The following is a 25,883-nucleotide window of genomic DNA, read 5'->3' as shown; positions in this document are numbered from 1 at the left end:
CTATAAAATGCCCACAAAAATGACAAACTTACGATTGGAAGTATAAAAATGCTAGAGTGTTTCTGGATGTACTGGTGACTCACCTTCATCCAGAAAACGACTCTTGTGCAGACCTACAAAAGACCCACCGGACGCAAAGGAATTTATCAAATCGATTTGCTTGCGGATCCAGATATATCTGCCTAATTGTAAAGCATCTAGGCACTGGAAGTGCCTGATATATCCCTAAGTTGCTGTAGAACTCAAGAATTTGTATACTCGGGAGTGCAATACCAAAGTATCTACCATCTACCCCCTCGGCAACCACCGAAGCAGGCGGATTACACTCCTTCGTAAATTCCTTGGTGTGGACAAAAGACTCAGCTGGATCTGATTTAGCCATGACCAGCACCATTCGATACAAATGGAATATCTGTGACCTGTTAAAAGTGCACGCAAAAATCCGCCACGCAAATGGTGTCGGCCGAGTGGATGTCTACGATAAGCATGTAAATGACATCCATCCGGGTGTCAGTATAGAAAACATCTATGCTCATCTGTCCCATGAGTCGAATGGTTGGGAAAAAGTATGAGAGGTATTCCGCTGGATTTGTTTTCATCTCTGGATACCTTACAGATAGTATTGGAGACTGATGTGTGAGTATGTTCACTTTGTCAAAGTAGGAAACAATCATTCAACTGAATGTGAACAAAGCATCCACGTCTATCGGAGGGAAAAATTGAGCACTTATCTTTAAGTGTTATTTTGTACTCACTCATCCCATTAATTCTGTCTTCCCAGTGGATTTAAGGTGTTTTTACTCAGAGGTAAATTTACAATGGTGCATGTAGATTACGTTCGAGGGACCATCTGCTGAGAGCCAGTAAGAATCGACTACTACTTGACAACCAACAAAATTAGTATGTGTGTGTGTGTGTGTGTGATAGTGACCACTATTCTTTGTTGAGGTTTCATTCCCCAAATATCTTCAGAAAACCAATAAACTTACGGAAGATACGTTTTCGTCGACTAGCCTGTGAGAATACCTGGTAAGAGGACTTTAGTCTGTTCACACTGTTGGTTATAAAAGATGAAGTAACTCCTCCACGCAAAGCACTCTGGAGAGTAAATAAGAAATACTATTTTGATCTTAGAAATAGCATTTCTCCGGAAGAGGGAATTACTTGTCAGGATTACTAGTCAGGTGTCATTGATGCTGCTGGGAGTGGGTCACCTTATTTGGTGGGTGTGCTTGCTTATTAGTAGGGTGTGGAAATTTTAGGGTTTTTATCGGGGACTTCGTCTTCTAAGTGAGACCGCAATATGCCTAAATGTAGAGGAGCAGTGTATGGCAGTGTACAGAATGACCAAAGTTGGCGTCTAAAAAACCCCAGAGAGTCTCGGACCTTAACCGATCGGCTGGTGTTCTGAACACTTGACCTCCCAGACACAAACAGTTGATCAGTAGGGTTATTCGCTCGCATTTAGATATGGCTCGACTCATCCTTTAGCTTCAGAGAACACATCAGATGGTCTTCTCTCGTATGTTTACTTCCGAGATGGAGGTTTCACTCATCTTGTGAAATCAAACCCCCTCTGAGGAACTTGTAGCCCAATCGCAGTGTAAAGGGAATCGGCAGAATGGACTGGAGGTTTCTTACTGAATATGATGATCCTCAGTGCTGAAAATTCGAGGAGTAAATTGCCTCAACATTTTAGCCTAGATCGACTTCAATTGCAGGATGCAATCTCCATTATGCTTGCCAATTTCACTGCCACATTTGAGAAGACGTTTGTGCGGTACTCTACGCAATATGGGTCAGGTAGCTGAAGAAACAGGCAACAGACCAAAAGAGTACTCCAAACTAATTGAATTTTCCAAAAGAACTCCGTCAAATCATTTAAGATTGATTGCTCATAGTACGCTTATATGCTTTCGTGGTGCTATTTAAAGCTGGCTAAATGGTGCAAAACGTGCCAGCTCAGGTTGACTGAGATGAGGGGTAAATGATGGGAGTACGATGCTTAAGTCCCAGCCTATCTCGGTTCACTATATATTGCACAGCTGTTGCTCAGTTTCAAGTGAATGTCCCCTTCACACTGACAAACCTACTACAGCGACAGCCGGAAAAAAGCAGTTTCCTCTTCAAACTTGCAGAAGACAATTTATAATTGTTATTGCTTTGATAAAAACATGCTACTGGGAAGACAATGTGGCGTCTATCACAATACACTTATTCGTTCATTATTAATTAAGAAGAAAAACGGTGAGGTAAGATGGAATAGAAAGATCTGACAAACTGACATCTATCTTTTCCGTTGTATAACTTTGTTGTAGAAGTGGAACTTCACCAAGCTATGTCACGCTTCATGCGCCGAATTGCTTTTGGAACTCACATAGTCAGAAACAGTACTGACAAGGTCAAGAGAATTTATTTTCACGCGGGGCAGCTCGGGCAGCAAGAAAACCATTGAAAGCCGAATCGTAAATATCTCATGCATAGTGCTTACGAGTAACTGATCTCCTTGTGTCGGCCTAATGGTCAAATTAGAGACAAACACGCAATTCTCCCATTAAATCTGGAGAGACGTTCACCGACTTTCGAGGTCACGAAGCCTTGAAAATTTCGTCAAAGCCAGCTGACGTGTCTGAACTCATCAGCCTGCTGAGGGAACTTTGGACATACAGAACAGTTGTGCCGCTTATTTATCAGAATTTGGCCATAAAAGATTGCTCATCGTTCTTCCGAGAAACAGATGTGACATCAGATCGGATCGCGATGTTCTTAGGAATCTTCGCATAATTTTTTCAACCCGGATAATTCTGAAAGATTACCGGATTCGGGGATGGTGAGTTAAGGCTACCCGAAAGTATGCTGTTACAAATTGAAATTTGACCAACTCAACTGAGTAGCGTGCACAACGACTCGACCGTCCATCCTGGAATAAGGGCGAAGTCAAATAGATTTATATAACCAAAAGTGATCATCAGAATTTGTACCAAAAGTTTGAGAAGGCACATGTCTGTTTTTAAGCTGCTATGTATAGCAGTGGACGGTCAGTATGTATACAGTGATCCCTTTCCAAACAACGGGGTGCACCAATTAAGTTAAATGTGAAACTTTCATCGGAGGAAACTAGTAACAAGGTTACTGAAGGCTTAATGACAGACCAGGACCGATTTCGCCCTTCTTGGGGGTCTTCAGGTATGCACAATCCCCGAGTTTCTCCCAATATTATGTTCTGCCTGAACGGAATTCGACAAATATTCTCTTTTGCACGCAAAGCTGGTTTTGAAAGGAGACTCAACTAAATCTCAGCTGAATCTTCCTTTTTTGAAGGTTTTCTTTAACCGACTTTGCTGTGTAAGGACCACCTCGTGTTCGGTTGATACGATATTTGAGTATCACAATACACTGAATAAACGTAGCACGCTACTTATAAAGTTGCTGAAAACTTTTGACAGTCCATGACGGCTTTCGCCTATCTTGGGGCTCATCAGGTATTCACTACCCCCGAATTCCCATCAACCTTGGGTCCTACCTGAACCCAAATTGCGCTAACGTCACAAAATGCATGCCAATTTGGTGTTTAATGAGAGGCAGTTGGATTCAAATAGAAGACAAGGTTGACGGTAACTCGGGACTGCGAGTCGAGACCCAAGAGGAACAAAACCGATTGTGGGCTGTCGAACATATCTTAACAACGTTATGTGTAGTTTCCTCAAGAAGGCTTATATCGAGATCTCAATTGGTTTAACAACTCAAATATTAGGTGGCCTTTACGCAGCAACTTTCAGTTGAAAAACATTCTAAACAAGAGATTGAGCTGAATTTCAGTTCATTCCCCAGTGAAAACGAAATTAGTGTACACAAGAGTGCGTTTCCCAAAGTGGTTACTTTTAGTTGTCTTGCACCATACTAGTTTTATAAATGATTTCAAATTTAGTAGTTCAGAGTTATCAGAATTATGTGTCGCCTTCTCATAACGTGCATTCGAAGCTGACCAAACTCTGGGGTAAAGTGAAAAAACCAGTGCTAGTTTCTGGTTATCAGCAAAGGTTTTTATCGTCAGAATTTGACCCTATCAAACTTTTTAGCCCTCAATTCTTGCCCTAAATTGGGTGGTGCGTATTTTTTGTCAAGAAAATTCCATCCATCTTTGTAGAACGCTTCTACTGATCCATCTCAGGTTACTTCCAAAGGAGTATCGTAAAGCTAACATGGTGCTCCTCATATGGAAAGAAAAATGTGTGATGAGATACACTTACTTGCAAATTACATTGGTGTTGATAAGATTCAATAGAATCTATCCCTTATGGCAATCTTTAGATAAATGTACTGCATACAGGTCACTTCGTGCTTCACCTGGCATGAGATTCAAGCTACCGGGGTTACACGGAATCGCATGTTACGTTACACACAGGGTTACTGAAAACCTTTCTACAGCTTACGACTGGTTCTTATTTCTACGAGCTGTTCATGCAAGCACCGTCCTCAAGTATCGATTAAACCTAAGTCCAAGGTACACGCCAAATTATACGCGATCAGCGAAGTCGACCCATTTTCCAAATGTATCTTTGTTAACGAGAAACTCAGACGAATTCCCCGTTTTCGATGTTTCTGTACAGTAAGTCCGGCTGGAGGACATCGTAAACATTGGAGATCGTTGAGTCTATCCTTGACAGCAATGCAATTTGAAAATGGGCACTTCACCATTTGCGTGCAATTCGATGTTCATTCAAAACATAATATTGAAGGAGACTCACGAAGAGTTCCAAGAAGGGTGGAGCCAGTCGTAGGCTGTCAGAAAGTTTTTGGTAATCTCATGTATGGTATGTCTTTTTGACGGCGGACTCTGCTAAACCCTTATTTTATTTTCCGGTTTAACTAAAAATGAGTACACAGGCATAGTGTAGTTTGGGTCAAAGTGGTTGCCCTTTGGAATGGATGGATGGGATAGACCAAAAGTGCTTATTTGAAAGGAACTATGTTGCTAAGATGTGCATAGCGGAGCTGATAGTTTGCTCAGTGAAAAATATGAAAGATATGTAGAAAAAAAGCGGTCAGAGTTTTCGGCTAATCTGCATGGTTTTGACGGAACAATGAAGTGAACTTCAAACGAACCCCATCAAACGAATGTGTTTCACAAAGCCTATATCATATATTCAGTTGGAACTGTAATCAGGGTATTTAATTAGTTTTGTTTAGTTATTGGCACTCTTGTGGCTAAAGGAATTTTAGAGATTTGTTCCACCTGATGAATTACATGAACGACAAAACTGGTAGTGAGCTCTTGAAATTTTTCATCGACTTTGTGAGGAAGGTTAGGTGAAGAATCCTTGCGTTTATGATAAGCTCGGTTCAGTGTTTGACTGAGCTAGGCTAGAAATTTTGATGTTCATATGAATTAGGCGAAGCCCGACACGTAATTGTGTCACTATGGGAAAAGGAAGGTAGTCTAAAGCACTTTTCTTACCCTCGTGACCTAACTAACTTGTGGACTGTCGAAGAGTTTTCAGCAACCTGGCGAGAAGTGTACTATGTCTATACAATTATCATGAGATCTCAAGTATCGTACCACGTGAAACATGGGGTGGCTTAATGAAGCACATCCAACTGCATAAAAACATCCTAGAGACTCAACTTATCATGAGATCTCAAGTATCGTACCACGTGAAACATGGGGTGGCTTAATGAAGCACATCCAACTGCATAAAAACATCCTAGACGAGAGACTCAACTGGGTTCCAGGTGAGTCTTCCGCAAAACCAAATTGGTTTGCAAATGAGTGTATTCCGCCAAATTGTATCCTGGTTTGTTTCGTTAACTGCTGATGGCAAACCACACAAAATCGGCCAAAATTCCAGCTTGCTGAAGTGTACTGGATTTAGCTCTACATCATAAAGCCTACAGATATTCGTCATTGCCCCAACGCGATGGTTACATTGGGTGAGGCGAAAGTTTAAAATGGCGTGGCGATCGCAGTGAACACAACTGGTGGTAGTCCATCAACTAGTCCAGATGGACACAGCTATTGGGCTATCCACAGTGTTATTTGTTTGATGCGTGTAAAGAACTTCAAGAAATATCCTTTTCTGTTAACAAATGATGGAATAAAGTACTAAGGTAACCACTGTTCTCTCCGGAACATCACAGACATCCTTAAACCAACCTTGTGGAGTATTCCGTGAGCTTGGGCTATCAGAAGAATTTCACTTTGCTTTGTCACAAATCAGCGCTGAATTGCTGGACATTTCCACGTTAAACTGTGTTCACTGCAAATTCGCCGTTGCATACTTAATTGAAGCGGAGCGTGACGCCGCTTTGTTCACTGACAAACGTCAGAAGCGTTATGTTGATTGGAGTTGTGCTTTCATCCCGTCAACAGTTCGTCTGTTAATATGATGACTGGAACACTCCCAGTGTATGTGGGTCACGACACTTTAAGGAAGTCGTCAAACCTGTTTCACATTTTATATTCCACCGTGTTTGTTTTGACGAAAGTAATTAGAGAAGACTTCTAGTGTGCATAGAGAAGTAGTGATTGACACTGTCGTGGGTGATCCAGTGCGGTTACTAGCTAGATGCAAAAAATGGTCATGGGTAGAATATTCTATGAAGAGTTGTATTCTTCTGGGGGTTCCGATGATTGTCATATCACTTTACTCTACGTTAAGTATAGCTTCGGAAGAAATACCTTGGTGTGCTGAAATCTAGTTCAGCCAGCCTGGGAGTTGTTTGTGGTAAAACCTTATATTGTTTTGTAACTACATTTCATCCAGTCCGCTTTTTTCATTTCTAGGAAACTCCTTTCTTGTGGAGTCCATCAGGCGACAAGAATCATTCCGCGATAGCCAGCACGTTTGTTGTTCATCAGTGGATTTGTCATGTGCTTCACCGCAGAACTATCCAGAGGTGAACCAATCAAGAAATTCATCTTCCAGCACAAGACAACCTAGGACGACACAATTAAATAATCAGGTGTTTGATTTTCAGTCCTTTGGAACGATTTCTTCGCAAGGAAGAGGTGAAAAAGGCTTTGAACCAGTTAACTGGAACATTTTACAAGGTAAAGGTGTAATAGATAGCAAAGTACCTCTCCAAGTTATTCCGAACGTGGTTGATTTGGGTAAGAATGACAGAAGATTCTCGGACAACAACGGTGCGACGGAACAAGGTTCGGAGGAAAACGACACGCATGTAAATTCACCCGCCGACCCACGAAGAAAAATGCATCCTATGGGTCCCGAAGTCGTGCAAATGAAAAGAACACGGAGAACGCTGTTGAAGGCAAATGTGAACACAAGGCACAATCAAGTGCCTCAATACAACATAGGTCGGAGGAAATTGAGACGCTCTTACAGTTATCCCCCTTGTATCAGTGCAAGTGAAAAAACCTTGAGACGAGGCAAAAGCTTGGATCCTGAGTTAAACCAACAAGAACTCTTCAACTGCAGATATTCTGAGTCCAAGGTGGAGTGCATTAAGCCATCTGTAGCTATACTGACGGACGGTGAATATGTAAGGTCATATTCACAGCCCACTCATTCACGCCCATTTTTTCACTTGGACAAGAACAGCCCGTTTGGTGCCAAAAGAGATGAAGCTCCCACCGTAGAAAATAAAGGTTCTCTTATGGGAAATGATAAACAGACTCTCAATCCTCAAGTGTATGGGGCGTTCCTGAGGTATTACTGGAATTACTATTATGAAGAAATTTTGCGATGTATTGATTATATGACATCACCTTCAGCGCCTGCTACACAAAACACTACGAAAGATCAGTCACACCTCTTGGAAACATCCCATTCACGAGCTACAGTCCCATTCAGTCCAAAAAACTCGAATCAATCCAAAATGCACCCGCACCAGGCCTTTGTACCTTGTACCATATTGTCGCCTAACAGAAATACTCATTCATCATTTGGGACATTGGATGGAAAGTATATTCAATCGTCCAGAAAGGAAACGTTCAAGCCGACGTCAGAAGAATCACTATTGAACCCATCCACATCCGCCACGCATTCTCCGTTGCATGGTCCGAAAGACCTGTGTCGGGTTGGAACATTTCAGTCTCGAGCATATTTACCGGTAACTCAGTCAACTAGAGAGCGGGACGGACATGGAGTTCTCTCCCTGGACGAAGGTTCAGCGTCAGAATTAACGTATGTGAAGAATTTCCTGACCGACAAAACGAACATCAGCATGCCTGACTGCCTACGCAGTCCAGTGTCAACTCTGAATTTATTGGCCCTGGATACGGGTAGCACACATGTGAACCCATGTTCGAGTTTTCCCCGCCGTGACAAAAGAAATGATACCTGTGAGTTCTGTGGTAAAGTCTTCAAAAACTGTAGTAACTTAACAGTGCACCGAAGAAGTCATACAGGAGAAAAACCTTACAGGTGCAAGATGTGTAGTTATGCCTGTGCACAGTCGTCTAAACTGACGCGTCACATGAAGACGCACGGGAAAGATGGAAAACCTAGACATTTGTGTAAGTACTGTCACACACCATTTATAGTCCCATCGACCCTAGAAAAACATATGAGGAAATGCGTGCACTCAAGATATATTAGTGGATCACAGATGTCCTTGAGACAAAAGCAAACGATGTGTCAGCAAAACAAAGCCTGTTCAGTCACTGACGTCACCCAGAAGGCTTCGTCCTGTACTACAAGGACTTGGACTGGAAGACGTTATAAAAGTCCACATCTAAGAACTTTGCTGAATTCGAACCAAACAACTCGTGGCGAATATTCAAAGTCCAGCCTTCGTCAAAGCGATAGGCACCCTGGAAATTCGTATTATATGAAATCAAAGAAATCCCGAACTCTGAAAGAAGACTGGCCACAAACATCTCACGATAAAGCGATGGTTGCTGACTTCAAGGCAGTTGCTCATAATGCTTCCGTCTCTTCAGTATTTCAACTGGATACGTGGGGGAGGGAGTATCCATATAGATATCTCGGTACCAGTCAAAACCGATCGAACAGAAATGCAGACGTTTCAACCATGTCACCGTTATGCACACAGCAAGCAATAACAAACCTTGATGATCCTTTTCTACTACCAATGCCCGCAGTGGGAACGACTGGAGTAAATTTAAACGATCCAGCTAAATACTTTTCTTTTCTGTTACTTAAAATGAGTGAATTTGCCAGAACTCACCTTCAGAACGGGGGACTAAATCCTTCCATGCCGGTGGCATCTTCATCTGTGAGAAATCCCCACACACTCGATCGGTCTACTCCCCCAGACTATGGCTGCACGGTTTCACGACCCCTGTAAGATTAGACAGTACAGGGCAACTGCTTGCGTTCCTTTGCTGAACTAACGTACAACCTAGTCACTACATACCTGACACTGTGAACAAGGTTCAATATTTCAAATCTCTCTTTGAATTCCGTCAGTTTCTCTGTGATATATTTGTCACTCAAGACAGTTTTTCGTTCATGTACATACATTTTTGTTAATCATTCATTGGTTAACTTAACATCAGTGTTATTTTAATTCAAACGAATGCGAATTTGCAATGCATAATTGGTCCAACCGGTTGCGCTGAAATATTTACAGATGTTCGTACTCCAGATTTACGGCGCAACAAAAGAGAAAAATGAGTTCAAAAAACCTCCCACCGCAGATTAGAGTCATTCTGTCAGATAGGAACAACTAAGTTATGCATTTCTGCGACCAGACCCTCCAGTCCCACCCCAGGAACGATTTTCGAAGCAATATACTCTGAATGTCATACAATAATGCCGATTGTCACGCAAGCAAATTATTCCACAAAGGTGTTGTTACCCCGTTGCAACCAGCTTTCCAACCTATTTCAGCCCATTCACCCCCCCCCCAGCTCAGTCATCACTATTCGCCCTTTCCACCAACCCTACCATTCGCGCGCCAGCTTTGAGTGTCTCCGTGACCGAAGGTAAGCAAATGAGATGAAACATCTTCTGTGAACAAAGCTGGTCAAACATCACATACATACACGCATACATACATACAAATGAACAAACATATTCACACACCGCAGCTGTCCGCTATCTTGCTGCTTCTAATCTGGACAACCGTGGATGGTTGACGAATGAGTTACAGGAAGTGGCGAATCGAAAAGGATCATAGGATTAAATTGATTTTTAGTCCCCAGATGTGACCAAAAAGGGACTGACGAAAACGGCAAACCATGTATGTATGTGTGCGTGCGCCTGCATAACTGAACCGGCTGGCAGTCTGCGATAGACTCACAAGCGGGATTCTTCAACGCTGAAATGGTTGTGGTTCCATTGCTATGAGGTTCTTCATCCTAGAATAAGAGTTGCAAAGCAGAAGGGTAGGATAACTTGTCTAAAAATAGGAATTTTGAGCTATTTGAACAAAACCATCACAGCCTTGTAGAATCCAAAACTAAAGTGTGTGTCACACGAAAGCAACAAATATTTGACGGAAACCTGCGCCTACCTGATGGGCCCCGAGGAGAGCGAAACCGGTTGTGGGCAGTCGAAGAGCTTTCAGCAACCTTGTGAGTAGTTCCCTTTATGATAAGATGGGCTTGATTATCTTAGCAGTCAATACTGAGTCTTCCATTATGTGAACGTAGAGCTAATAACCTAATTGCGTACAGGTAGTCGTCAGGTTGCTTTATAACTTCTATGTCGCAGTAATCGGCTAATTTCCCTTTTCCATTCCATATTTGCGCCTGGTATCGAAATCTGACCAAATTGGCATAAAAATGTATGTAGTCTTTTGGTTGAACCAGAATTTCAGACTCATTTTTAGAGATGACTCCAGTTTGGTCAATGACTGAGTCAGCTTGTCATTACTCATTCCAGGATACATGAATTAGCGATGCCCGCAAATTTTTGTTCAAGACTAGAGATCGCACACAAAATTTTCCGCACCAATCGATGTGAGCGTGGTTCTATTAATCATTATTGATCGAAATGTTTCACGCCATTTATGATGACAACCATACCTTAACTTCACACTGGCAAGTTCACGCACTGCTCCTCGAAGCGATGCCCAAGGTAAAAGTTATATAGTCGATGACAACCAGTCGACCGGCGGAGTCGAACACCCATTTATCAGCTCAAGATGGAGTGAAACAAGAGGCTAGGCAGATGTGCTGAATGAACTGTACAAGAACCGTGTCGATTTGGGACGATATTCAGAACATCCGAGTATTCCCCTTAATACGCGGCTAATCACAAGGTTGACCGAAACTCTCCCAGATCCTGCTACCGGTCTAGTCAATTTAGTTCTTCGTCATTATGCCTGTTCCCACAAATTTCATCCGCCTTATTACGGTCTCGAACACTAACTTGGAGAGTAGACTTAAGCACCCGGCTGCAATTCAAGATAACTTGAACTGAGACGCAAACTGGATTTCGGCTGAGTGTTGGGGAAACTGGCGGACCGAGACCGGTCGAATCCAGTAATTCAGCGCACCTGGCAACACAACATGTGAAGCCCCAGTTTGACTCTGAATCCGAAGTGGAATAATGAATTAAGCGGCTGGCCCATCAGGTCGGATAAGCCTCTGGGTCGGTCAGCGAAATGTGAGAGCCAATCGATGGATTGGTAAAGTCCGTTACAATGAAGTAGAAGAAATTCGCTAAAAGAAAGGTTTGTAAACCATAGCTTTTATCTATGACTACTGAAACTACTGTACAGAAAATAAGATTTATCTTCTTTGCGGACCGACAGCGAGCGTTGTAAGCGATTGCAAGTGAAATTAGCCCAATAAAGCACTCCGTCCCATGTGGTTGGTTAATTTCCTCCGACCAGGGAAATTAGCTAAGTACTATGTAGAATCTTACATTTTCCGGAACGAACCTTCCATCCTTATCGCTTACAGGTATGTTGATTGCCACGTCAAGTTAACCAATTCCGCTGAACAGCTATACACCCAGAGCTGATCGAATAACCAGAAAGTCAATAAACTTTGCGTGCCTCAGTGGCCCCGACAGAAATTTCTTACTAAGGCTCACATAAGATTTATCGAGTAGACGCGTTGCTTTTCGACGCGTTTCAGTAACAAAAACTGCGAGTAAAGGGCCAAGTCTGAACATTCACAGAGGGGTCACTATCCTTCATAGGCATCTAACTGGAGTCGTTTCCGGTAAAACCTTCATTTCAGGAAGGGTTAACGAAATCCCCTTAGCCTCTGTGTGTTAGGTAAGTGATACCAAAATCACAAAGGCAAGTCAAATGGGAGGAGAACAGAACGAATTGATTTTAGCTGGGGAAAGGGATCGTCAACACCAAATAAAGTTACGGGTGTGTTCTAATCCTGATACGAAATTAAAGCATCGATTTCCCCTGCAAGTTTATTCCTTAGTGTACTGAATAGCACGGGATCTTTAAAAAGTAAGCTGTAATGACTTTGTGTTCAACTTATAGCTCCTGTTGTACATAAGGTGCCCGTATCATGTGCCTAAAACGGATTGAATTATGTAATATTTCAATACCTAAATATCTTCATCAAATTACTTCAATATCACTTACATTACCAGATGCAATCGGCCTGTCTATTGGCCACCAATCTTTGTGTAGTGAATCCGATTTTCAGCTAAAAAGAAACCAAACTTTAGCCTGTGCTATTCCTTTGTGCGTGGTAATTAAACAGTCCGTGGGAGGAATCTGGAATCACCTGATAAACTTTACATGATAGACTAAGAATTCAAGGATATTCTTTGGATGCAAACTAACTGGGAGCAGAATCTCATATTTATTTTTGAGTAACCGAAAAATACATTAAGTTTGAAACCACAACAACGCTCAACCTGCTGTCCTAACAACAGTAGGCGTCGAAATTTTAAAAGTGCACTTCAAGATGAAGTGTGAACCGCTACAATCTACTTGTGAGAATTTGACGCCAGCCCTGAGGAAGCGTCTGAGAAATACGTGGTCATAGAGTCTTATCCTGACCACCTACCTTGCCAGATCATCTTTATGTGTCTAACAATTCGCTTGCCCCTATGAGATTCGCTACATTGATCGAATGATGAGAACGTGAAAACGTTATCATCTTTGAACATGTACTTTACTGGTCTTCTTAAGGGATCGTGAATATTATTACTAGTTCGGCACAGACACTTTGTAGACATCACATACCAAGTAGATCCCGCAATAGAAGTTATTACTATCTATGATGATGGTCCGCAGATACCACGGCGATTCGAGAGTGCAGATCGCCGCAGAAGCTGTCTGTCGGAATTGATGAGCCTCAGTTGAGTGGTCCAAGTCTGATCCATGTTCATTGCCTACAGAGGCTTAACCAGGTCGACCATTCTGTCACGTGTCAGGAGACAGCACAAGGCTACTCGACCAGAATCCGTCGCCCTGATTCATGACCTGACCTAAGACAATCCGATCCTCCACACTACTCCTAACCACCTGTATATCTGATCCCTACAATATCTGATTGGAGAGTGGGGGGAACGGAAGGCCTCCTCAGTGCAGCCGTATAAAAAGAAACATGTCAAACTATACTCAGGGCCGCTTGAATTTATTAAGATCACTCGATGGTTCATTGGATTATGAAAGTAGAGGGAAAAGATAAAGAGAACAGTGGGAACTTGCGAGCTACCCGGTAGACGAGGTGGAGCGGAACTGCTTGCTTCCGGTCAAGTTTTGGGGGCAACAGCCTTTTTACGGAAAGCAACCCGGGGACTTAGCCACCTGTGGCAAGAAGTCACGATTAAACAGCGGCGGTCCCGGCCGAATATGCAAAACATTGCATAATCAAGTCGGTATAATAACCCCGGGAAGGTGTAGGAACAGCTCTGTTGTAGTGGAACGCGATTGTGATCGGCGGAATTTTTTTGCGATGTGACTCCTCCCTGGTCGGTTGCCGGTTTCTCTTCACCTGCCGACACGAGCAGTGGAGGTTACATCTGTCTCATGACGAGACAAAGCTATGAGTCTTGCCGTTTTCTCCCCCACCGGTAAGCGAACGAGTTATGAGGCGCAGTAGTCACCTTGTGTTCCCCGGGGTGTATCCAATTTGTTCTGGATGGCCGATTGCCAAAATAAAACCTATCAATGTCACTACACATAGGCTGTGTTTGTGTAAGACATGCTCAACAACCTCATACTGTAACTCCAATTTATTCGTTCATACAGCTGGACTCTGTATCGAGTACCACAAATGACCGGATTCATTGTTCTTTTCAAACAGCACCTTCGTTGACGAGTGAAACTGATTCCAGTTGCAGTTCATCTCTTCTAGGCTCCGTAGACATACACCACTTTGACTGGGTAACTGTAACGTAGTGGACGAGTGGCCTACTTGCCGCTAAGAAGCCTGAATTTAGGAAGTCTTCTCACTACTGGTGTGTATGTTAAGCTCAGATACAACAACCCGCAACCTAAGGCACACTGTGCGATCTAGCCTAGTCTAGTGAAGTGGCTAGCACTCATGGACCGACCAGATCAAAGTTACTGAAACGGAGAGACCCAACAAACCAACCACATGCAAGATAATCGGACCGCCACACAACCCGAAAAAGCCAATCGAATTAGATACTGGCTAATTTGCAAACAGCCAATCACATCGCACATATCAACTGATTTCCGGCAACTATGTAAACGCAAGCAGAAGTAGAATTTTCACCGAAGCCGCGCACTGACAGCGCCTTTTAGCGTGATAACGAAACGTCTGCAAGTAAATCGTCATCCTCGGTGGGCAGATTTACTGCAACTTGGTCAACACTCAATTGCTGGCATTCAGTTCATTCTTTCTATGGAGTTCGAAGCACACTTAGACCATCCCAAATGCATATTCCAAGAGCTTTGTACTGACTACACTAATTCGAATCAATGACAACCTGAATATCACCCTGGTTACATGCCGCAGTATTCAGGTTATTTGGGCTCAAACAACTAAAAAAATTACGTCCGCCACAAGTTCGCTCCACCATGTTAGTTACATGCTCATCCCTTTGTTTTGAATACGTCACTATTCTGATCACTCTTCGCACACAATATGAGCCTAAACTGTTCAGTTACATCCACTTGAATTGGCAGCCAGGGGCTGCCAGCTGGATATGCTGATGAGAGTAGAGCCACATTACTTGTTCATCCACCTGGCTTATTCCTTCGAATTTACACCAGCGGAGTGGAGTTCAGACCGATCCACATGCTTCTCAGCACAAATGGCACGTGGCACCACTCAACTTGTTCGGGGTTATATCGGCATAGTCTAATGTGATAAGTAAGGTTCCGGAAACGGACGGCAGCCAAATATGTTGCCACCAAACTATCCAACGTATGTGGCTCCGAATCATTCAAGGGCACTATTGAATCAGTCATTACCATCATTTTTGGTTAATTATTATTAACCATTATGGCCTGTTGAATCCAGAACTAAGGTAATTATTGTCCTCTTCAGCTTTCACGTACTGAAATGATCTTTGGATAAATGAACATAACTGACTGTGTGAATGTCAACTAGATTCGACAAGGAGTGCCAAATCCATGTTTCGAGCGCACAAACAGTATGCAGTAGTAAAATGTTAGTTGGCAGGGCGGTCATCTTTGTTTGATGCCTATAAGATACAGTTCTTCGACTACTCCGCAACACATCCAAACGCAATCAACTCGAACGCTTAGTTATCAGTTTCATGGTACATGGTCACTATGTAACTTCCATGTCTCCACTGGAGTCTCAGTGTGATCATATACGGTACCTATCAGTCAGTAACCATATATATAAACTTGGTTGAAATCGATATGAGCAGCGGGATATTTTGACTTTTACGTCCAACAGCAGATTTAGACGTATTAGACAATGCAGGACCGAATCACTTTTGATGCATTGAATGTTACGTGCCTAAAACGATCACTGCTGAAAATGGGTGCTAGTAGTCTCGTATTCTTGGTTGTTGATAAGGTGGCTTTCGATCTGTTCGTCGTATCCGTTGTTCCCTTATTTCCAGGACAACCTCGGTTACAAGAAGTTCAATTGTGAACACTCGTCTACAAAACTATACCCATATACCAAATGGGATGTGGAACACAATGATGACAGTAAACTGAATCGAGAAATAAGCGGGGCTAATAAGCTAACTAGACTGGCTCTAAACTTTTTTTGCCTTGAAAATCTGGAGTATTCGTAGAAGAGACGAAAATTCCATTTCCATACACATGTCCGGCCATCGTAGAATATAAAACTACACAGACTACAATTGGCCAAATTTGCATTGTAGTAGAAGTGACAGATTCGGCGCAAGGGGTACGAAAAAAGTGGACGAAACACTGTACAAGTTCCATTGTTTGTCCGAGCAGAGTGAAAACAAATGTCAGGGGTAACGGGAGTGGCGGTCCACACGATTTGGTGTCAGTGACCGTAAATGGACCGGTGACTGCAATCCTCGTCGATGGGAAGATAATCTGTAAGAAAGGAAACCGACAAGGATTGCAGACCAACGTCGACACGGAATCATATGCAATTTAGGAATAAACAACCGGTCTATAGTACCTGATCGCGGATCGATCAGTCCCAAAAACTTTGACCACACTAATTACATATAAATCCATGATTAGTTCCAAAAAACATGTTGGGGCTCTTGATAGAACACTGCCCACAAGCTTGCTAGAAACTCCTCGATGGCCTCGACCGGTTTCACCCTTCTCGGAGCGCATCAGATTTTAATGAGAGACTCAACTGGGTCCTAGCTGAATCTCTCGTTTATGAACCTCGAAACGTGAGGATCAGCTGGGGTTCGCCCATTAAAGCCGAATTGGTGTGCAAGTGAATGTAGTTCGCTAACGCTGAGGCTCTGTTGAATATTGTGAACAGAGCATGTTGGAAGACGGGTTCAGAAGTCGTGCGTTTTATCTACGAGAATAGCGTGTACAGTTTAGGCTTCAAAAAATTGATTCACGCGGGAACAAAAAACACCAAAGGGAACAAGACAAAGTGGCAAAAATAAAATACGTCTAATGACTGCGGCAGACACAGGTGTGTCGGATGTTGTATCGATTATATTAGGAAGGTCCTCATACTTGACGGCATAGCAACCTCGCGATTACTAGATCAGATCAAAATCTAAAACTCCACTAGATCGGGATACACCAGTTTTGAATTACACAGAAAGATAACGTACAATATAAAATTGATAAAATTGAATTCATGTTGCTGGTTTATTCACCCAGGTGGGCATTTAGGTTGAAAACAATTCACCACAAGTCGGGGACATGCACATCAACAGTTTGTCCTGAGTTTTTGATCAACGAAGTGCGTATGTGTATAACATGAGTTTAAAACCTGGATTGTGCATCGGTCTAGATTTGGGGCTGGAATTCTCATAGGTTCATTGGCTGACCAAGGTCAGCGCACAATCATTTAGGTTCAAGACAGGTTTGGCGACCATTTTGACGAATGTGATTGTTGAGACCCAAAGGGATGGCGGTCAGTGTATAATATAGGATCACGTGAAAAAATCATATTAATGAACGTGCTCACTTAATTTACATTCGGGCATCTACAATCTAGCCCAGTGCATTTGGCCTTCCAAGAATTAAATAAACAGGCATCCAGTTTGTTGCTGTCACAATTGTGCAATGACCGTGAAATTGCTTGTCGACTGTGAATTTATTCACTGAGGTGGGCGATCCCGAGGTTTCTTCATAATGTTGGCCTCATTTTTGCCTAATTGGAATACTATGAATTTACTCGGTCTGGTCTGGAGAAAGAGAGAAGTATGAGGTATGGTGTGGACTAAACAATATGATTGGGTTGATCGCGCGTGGGCGGACGAATGAGCCCAAGTCGGCTGCATGTGGAGAAAACACAGACACACTTAATTGCGAAGATCAATCTGTTTTGAACAACTCGACGTTACTTTAGCATTAATTTTCCAGTTTGAAAGGAGTCTTACTACTGAAGAATATAGTAGCTGCTCAAGACAAACACATGTTTGTCTGTTTAGAGGGATGTGAGCACACGAGTAATGGGTTAAGGTGAATGAGAAGAAGAAAAAACAACTACTTCCAATAAACCGTCCAGGCAGTCATGCGTGAAAAGGAGATAAGGTGAACACAGTATGCACGAACGGCGCGATTAGCACCAGAGGCCAACCAACGATCAACAAAGAGGACAGTTTTCAGGAAAAAACGGTGGTCTCGAGGGGCTTGTTTACAAACACACGGACGATAAGAACTTTTTATTGCACAGATGTTGAAACGTTGTCAGCGGTTCCCAGTGTGACGAGAAGGAAACAAAAAAAAACAACTCTATGGGCCGACGAGCACGATGGGGAAAGTATTCTGACTCATTTGGTTCAAGTTATTCCCAGTTCTCGTAGAGATCCTCATTAAAGGACAAAAGTTCGGAGAGCTGCGTAACTAACAACTCAACGACTCGGGGGAAAACGGTTTGTGGCGGGGGGTGAACTCAGCTGTACAACAAAAATGACAACCTGGTGTTTCACAATATGGACCAAACCATCCAATTAGCCGAGAGTACATCATGAAAAACAGGGAGTCATAAAATCCAGAAAGTGTGGTGTACTAAATCAATCCGATGGATCTCCGTTAGTCCATTATATCTGAAGCTGACACAAAGCAAGCTAGAAAATTGCAGCTAAAACCGAAAATGCGCTTGGTTAGCTGGCCTAGCTGTATTCGTGTCAAAGTGACGTAAAAACAATACCGTATTCTTACGGTAGGTTGCACAACCCAATGTTTTTCTCATTTTCTCATTCGTAGACGATTACTTCAGTTAGGTCCTCAACTAAGTCAGAACATCGCCCGTCGGTCACCTGTCCACGCATACTGGAAGGCATACTGAAGTTTACGGGTGTGTTAAGTTCCATTGACGGGTAATACTTTCTTCGTCTAACTCGGGGTGGCACAAGTAAACAGGTAATAAACCTTCAACCTGAAATAAGGGTGTAAAAGCGATGGCAAAAGTTTTGGGTACTGTCAGTTTGACTCGTCTCCCGACATGAGTATGCGTCAACCTGCCTGTGGGCAGCCGGATACGCTGCAAAATATGACTGTTAATCGACATCACTGGCGCTTTTGGCGTCACTTTCTATTCAGATTATCCGAATGTGTGAAGACATACAGACAACTGGGAGAGTGGTGAGTAGACGAGAACCAGGACCCTTTCCCCCTTCATTTACTTTCACAACAAAGCGATAGTGAAGCAAAAACGACTTTATGCTGAGATGATGATGACGATGAAAATGAGTACTTGGCACGACTTTGCCTGGCCTGAACTAAGAGAAATCAAAACAGATGCAGTTATATGATTAGTTCTATCGCCGTATATAAGAATATCACTGAGAATCGAAGGATGGCATTATGACTCAGTAGTTTGTTCCCATTAATAGTATCAGGATTTCCCACCTAAGGGTTGCACTCTGGTGTAGAGTACTGTAGTCCGTCACCGGTGAGTCTTGCTGTTAGCAAAACACTCTTAGGTATCGTGGTGTGGTACAAATGAATTGCAGGAACCTAGTCAGTGGGTAAACTACAAATCGAGTGCCAAAGGTATAACGATTGTAGTGTATATTGACCATGGATGCGACTGATTTACGACTCTCATTGGTTGTAACTGAGACGCAGATCGTTGCTTCTTCTAATAAATACCAGTCATTAGAATGGGTACCCACACAATGCATTCACTCAGGTGTTTGATTCAACCAAATGGGGTTAAGATCATTGATTCCGAAGCCGTTTGGAAACTGGGAAGATGATATCTACGTATCGGTTGCACCGCTCAATTGTGCTACGCAAGCCCTCAAAATCTTTACACATGCCGACACTGTTTGGCCTCCGTGGAAATGAAAATAGGTACCGAATAGATTAGGAATGATGTAGCTTAGAAACAGAACCACCCATCCAATCTCAGATACGTCAGTGAATGCCATTTTATAAGCTATTGGACGATGGTTTCTATTAATATGGCGACCTCATGAAGTTCTTTGGGCTCCGCATCCTAGTGATTCTATTTTATTCTGTTCCACCAGCATCATCGTCGTTATCATCATCACCGACAGCATGACATCAGTGTTCAACACCCATGCTTTGCTGCCGAACTCTGTTTTGTTCCAGGTACGGTCAAACAGTAGAAATCTAGTAGAAATCTAGTATGCGATTTACAGTTGAAAAACCAAATCTTTGGACAACCTCGTCGAAAGGACCGGTATAAAGTTCTGTTCGAACCGTACCACGAAGCAGAATTTCCAGCTGCTATGGCTTCGTTCACCGAAAAGAAGAATCAGTGAACAAGAGCCACGCGTTAAAGGTGATGGTCCGTCAAGTTCATTGGAGTTAATTGGCCCTGTGGAATCGGAATACAGCGATCCACACACTCCCGAAACTTTATGCACCCAGTGGAAGCGGTAGCGTTCGGAGTAAAAATTCCCCTAAAAACCAGACTACTTGTATCAGTTATAGTAGTCTCGCGAGGTTCATGTGGCCGCTGCAGGAACCACCATTGAGGAAGATCCAACCCAACGCAAGCCTATGTTGGCGAAATCTAATCACAAAACATGTGCATTGTCAAAATAAGAGACAGAGTAGTAAGCTAAGGGTTCTGTATATTAATTGGGGAGAGTTCCTACCCAGACACTTCTAGAGCAAATCATTTGGAGGATAAAAATTGATCCCAGTGGCAACTTCTTATTGAGCAGAGACTAGGGTAGATGTTCCGAACGATTGTGTTATCAAAAAAACCTCGCAAACTCCCGACGTTTTGTCACAGTTGCACATGTTTTTGATGAATAATAAAAACGATTTAAAGGCGTTCAATCCCATTTCTAGATTGTTCGGGCTTTCCCGTCCAGCCTTAGCGGAGTTACTTCCGTGAAGGCGACAGAGACCGGTTAAAATAACAACAGCCAGAGTTGAAAAGGAGAAAACTAAGGCAGCAAACATTGTCAAAATATGAAGAAATCTATCTAAGCCAGTTGATCCGCTTACCTTCCAGTTTCTTGAGTTGGCCAATGTTGGACGCCACGCTGATTGAAAGGTCTTGAATGAGAATAAGGGGCTGACTGACTTCCACCCGCAGCACCTGGACGACCATATGGCGACGAGCGACCTGAATCCGATGACATGAATCGCCCACCAAACGATCTCGATGAGTCATCGCCTTTTGGTACTGGTGGGTAAGTAAAAATGCGATGTTGATCACAGTGGTTATGTGATGACATCAGCGGCTTGGAGCGACTCGTCGTTCAATCCAAAGGAAAAAAATATATAAATATAGCTGTCCCTCATAGCGGACTNGTGGGTAAGTAAAAATGAGATGTTGATCACAGTGGTTATGTGATGACATCAGCGGCTTGGAGCGACTCGTCGTTCAATCCAAAGGAAAAAAAAATATAAATATCGCTGTCCATCCATAGCGGACTTAGGCCTAACGCCCTCTAGATGAGTACATTCACTCTTGCTCTTGTGTGTAATCACCTGGTTTTCGGAACAGATTCACAGTGACTTTAGAGGCCTTTAACAATCTGGGGAAAGGGACACTTAAGTGAATCTCTGTGAAATCAATTAGAATATCAAATTATATATCAGACGAACGACACACCGTTAGCCGGATTAAATTTTCCGATACCCTATACAAGAAGTTAGCGCATGCTGTGTTCAACCTCCTAAACAAGCTCAGGGTTAAAGTTGTTCGTTGGGAACACGCTCAATTCCTGGGGATGAAATATTACATCGGCAGATTTTTGCCGACAAGAGTGGCACAGTTACACAGCATACGAGTAAAGTTGGTATTAATCTAGGGCAACGTACGCGATTCATCTTGGGATGTAAATTTCATTCCGCTCTGAGTTGTTTGCATATATTTGGGATTACGAAGTCTGGTGGATGAAGGTGGTGATGGTAGCCTACTGCGTCGGCTAGGGGATGGGGTTCTCTGTGAGTGAGGTCGAACTGCCAGCGCGCCATGCTTAGGGGGAGCCCGATCACTCGCAGCATCTGGATGAGATGCTGGAAAGTGCAAGGAACGAGTTCCGCGACCAGACGTTTGCGCATCGGAGGAAGTGGAGGACGAATCAGAGAGGTCCTCGGGTATAGACCCGGAAGCGATAGCGACAGCTCGCCGTTCGTTCCGCGCACGTTTGTCTTCTTGACGTCTGAGCAAAAGGGCCTGTCGGCGTAACCCTTCTTCACGTAGCTGAGGAATAAAAAAGAGCGAGTGAAAAATGGAACGATACTGACATTCTGATCACTATAATTAACATTATGCCGATGAAGCAAGATGGTGAGGCACTGTAACTGTATAAAAAGGGACAGCGGCAAGACGTCGATATGGGATGTGTGACTATTTCTAAGGTTCACAAAACGGTGTACATCGAAGACACTGATTATATAACCACAGGAGACCCGTACTTTCTGCAACAAAATGTCAGCGAACCTTCCGGGTTAATAATGGCACGTTTCGCAAACTTGCTACCCTGTTTTCCTGGAAAAAACGTTGTGCTTTACTGTTTCATGTGTAGCATTCTTACGTTCTCACTCACGTTTGTTCCGGAAACAGTTGTCGTTGTTAGAAGTTTGATCTGTTCATAACTACTACTCATTTAACCTGAAAACGACTTAGAAACGAGCAAATCTGTCGATATTAGAGAGACGGTCGTCATTCAAAGCCAAAGACGACTCGTGTATTGCGCGGCCATATGGCCGTTTTGGTGTGTCGTTAAACAGAAGGTGGTTAAACCGAAAGAGCATTACCGTGTTACAAAATATCATCCTTATGTGCCTAAACATTGCATGCTTTCAATCGGGTTGGAAACATGTTCGAAAAGGAATCCAAAAATGGAACAGATAGGTAGATAGTACTGAAAAGTCCGTGTATTACAGTCCTGAGTGACGGGTGACAATCAACAAGCAGTGTGGTTAGCTTCATTTCCTTCACCCAAGTGATGACGTGGGTTCTTTGCTCCCTACTCGAGTGATAAAATATGGGGCGCCAGAAAATTTCCTGCAAAACTAGGGACACAGATGGGTAATACTAGGATTCCTCCTCCCCTCGGGATTCAACATTTAATGCTTTTCTTTGCAAAAGTTCATTTACCCTACTGAACACTAATACGTTGCTCCCAAGATAAGCTTCTAAGTGTGGAACAACACTGTTCGGCTCAAAAATTATTTTCGTGACGACAGAGTGTGACCCTCAAGAGGGGGCGCTCTACGAAACGTCTTACTTAGGTCAAAAGTTGCCTCATGTGCATTAGCCAAAACCTCTCTCGAACTGCTACGACCCTTCACTAGTTGGCGTCAATTTGTGGCGCACACACGGAGGGTCGTTAGATGAAAAAGAGTGCAAGTTCTAAAGGTATTTAGGATAATTTAGGTGACTCTAATCAGCTGCTGACGAATGCAGACGGTCGCCTGACTACTGGTAACTAGTCAGTAGGTCGTCGTCGTCGCGCTCACACAATACTCCATAGGCGACGAAAACAAATTCCAAGTAGTCCATAATCTTCCACTGCTAGGCATCAATTTACGCACATAGTGAGATATTGAACGAAAAGATACGTTATAGACCAGGCCCCCTTAACGATAGGGAAGGGTCTTGAAAACAACCCTGGCTGTATTCATACAAATCCCCAAGTGCGTAACGTGTTCGCTAGCAATAGATGCTGTTTGCCGATCCCAACCGGCCTCCAACATGAAAATCATTGCACAGGGTTTTTCTTTCAGTGTTGAAGAGTTCACGAATGTCCCTTTTCAGAAAAACAGCAGCGAGTTCCCGATTAGTGAAACCTCCAATTAAAAATTAAACATCGCCATTCCGCTGCTGAAAAAGTTAGTCCTCTGTCAGAATTATCAGTGGACAAAATGAACAGGTAAGGGGAACAGGGTAGGTAAGACAAGAAGGTCGAAACAGCTGGCTAATAAAGTCGGCAGATCCATCGTTCTTGTGCATAGTGTCGTTGGGATATTAAAAAATTTAGGAGGCGCCGGACCATGGAGCAGAAAATTTCACGGATTCAGCGGCAGCCTAAATATCCAAAAAAGCTATGATGGTAGAGGCGCTGGGAGGCAGAACGATTCCCCATCAGTTGGTTGGCAAAACCCTACCAAAAACGAAGGCCGGCAGATGGTGACACACTCGAATTTTCGATGCTATTTTAATATGATTTAATCCAGGATGGTTTGAGTAGGACGTTCACAGGCCTACTTAAAAGAAAATAAGAACGGAGCGTTGAGTAGGAGGGAGAGATTTTTCACTGGGTACGGAATTGGGTTGTAGAATAAGCAGAGTGAGAGGTTGGCGAACTTTTGCAAAAACGCAAAACAGAAAAGCAAAGGAGGAAACAGGCATGTCATGGTGCATTGATGAGATGCACAGTAGGTCAGCCATGATTTTACGGAGGTGAAAGGATGGGAAATGCTAACTCGTAAAACAAGGCAAGGGATGTAAAATCTCGCCAGTGAATTTCTTCAGGCTATCGGTCGGAGGATAACGTGGCATTGTGGAGTACAACAGCATCCTGGGGTAGGATGAGTTCGTAATTTATAGAAAAGTTGAGCTAGTTGTAGCAGGGACCTCAAAATACGAAACCAGCCTTCTTAGAGTAAAGAGTCGCAAGTAGTTTCAAATAAACTGACCACGAAGGGTAAGTGTCAGACCATGATTGGTGGGGGACAAAGGTAAATGAGGTTCAGTCGAAAGTTGAACGATGTGCGAAAAGCACCAACAGGGATACGGAGATGTGAAATGATTTGGATGGGTTATTGTTGCAGTGGACATCCCAGTTCGACAGACCTAGTCAGTCTCTCGATAGCCAAATAATCGTTAAGTGGCAATGCGTTGGGACGAATAATGATGAATGCGTGAATATGGGGAAAAACGGACGACAGTAAGCCACTGATGCAAAGAAGGGAAGAAGTATATGTGGGGGGAAATAGATACCCAAAGGGCTTCTCCGCTTGATATAGAAGGTTGGCAACTCATGTGGTGCAAATGAAGGCTGAGTTGTTTGTCGGGCTTGACAATTCTCTTGCAGACGCCTTGTCGCCAAACGAGGAGATATCATTTGTTCGTGGTTGAGTAGTGGTCCGCCGTAGTTTAGAACAGCACCAATCCTGGCGATGGCGTTCGGAGTCTTGTCAAAGTGTACTTGAATGGGGCGCCTGACAGCCCCATTCGATTAATCATGTTGGGGTACAAGCCATAAACGAAGAGCCTTTTTAGGAGGTTCTCATTCTAGATACAATCAAATGCTTCCAAATTTTTCAAAAAATTGCTCAATTTGATTAGTTGAATTGGGTTAGAAAGGCCATAGGTGAGACGTAAAGTCAACGTCACCAGTGGGGCGGTGGGGTATGAAACCGTATTGATGATCGCTCAGGAGGATGATGTGTTCAAGAATGTACTGAAGTTGTTAAGCTTGTAATAGAAACAGGATGACAATTGCTGCGGTGAGATGGGAAAGCACGTTTACGAAAGGGTAAGTGTAGTAAATTCTTCCAGGAGGGCGAAGAAGTTGAGACACAGAAGAGTTTTCGGATGATTAGGATAAGTTTTAGTGTTGCATCTTGGGAACGAAATTGTTACGATATCATTAAGCCCAGGTAATTCGGGGACTTCAAGATCAAACAAAGACCGGTGAACGGAAATAGAGTGGCGAAGAAGGATGGACAGATGGGGAGTTTGGAATGGAATTGTCCACTAAAACGGTGATCAAATAGGATTTTGGAAGTGGAAGAAACTTGGGAGCGCCATAAAGACCGAATATGGGAGGGGAAGTGGAGAAACGAAGGTCACAACTGACTAGTTCAGTCACACGTTCCCAAATCAACATCGTTCCTTGTGACTTTTGTATGTTTGGTAGATCTGTGGAGATGAATAGAGTAGAGTTGCCAGTTGAATCAAGCCTTGGAGTGTTCCATCTATTGTTAGGTTAATATTCGACGGGGGAAAA

At 43.2% G+C, this 25,883-nt stretch overlaps 1 protein-coding gene across 1 annotated transcript in view; it reads right to left on the bottom strand.

The window, feature by feature from the left end:
- Positions 1-16,195: 16,195 nt before the first annotated feature.
- The window catches only part of T265_08700 (hypothetical protein), a gene marked incomplete at both ends in the record, with an annotated part of 43,734 nt that continues 34,046 nt past the window's right edge, over positions 16,196-25,883 (bottom strand). The window contains 3 exons of the mRNA XM_009174574.1: positions 16,196-16,377; positions 20,920-21,100; positions 21,742-22,126. Of these exons, the coding sequence (XP_009172838.1) occupies positions 16,287-16,377; positions 20,920-21,100; positions 21,742-22,126 (657 nt within the window). The remainder of the gene's footprint in view (positions 16,378-20,919; positions 21,101-21,741; positions 22,127-25,883) is intronic.

The sequence above is a fragment of the Opisthorchis viverrini genome, assembly GCF_000715545.1.
Source record: "Opisthorchis viverrini unplaced genomic scaffold opera_v5_229, whole genome shotgun sequence".
Lineage (NCBI taxonomy): Eukaryota > Metazoa > Platyhelminthes > Trematoda > Opisthorchiida > Opisthorchiidae > Opisthorchis > Opisthorchis viverrini.
The sequence above is the reverse complement of the archived record's forward strand: the minus strand, read 5'-3'. Positions and strand labels throughout refer to the sequence as shown.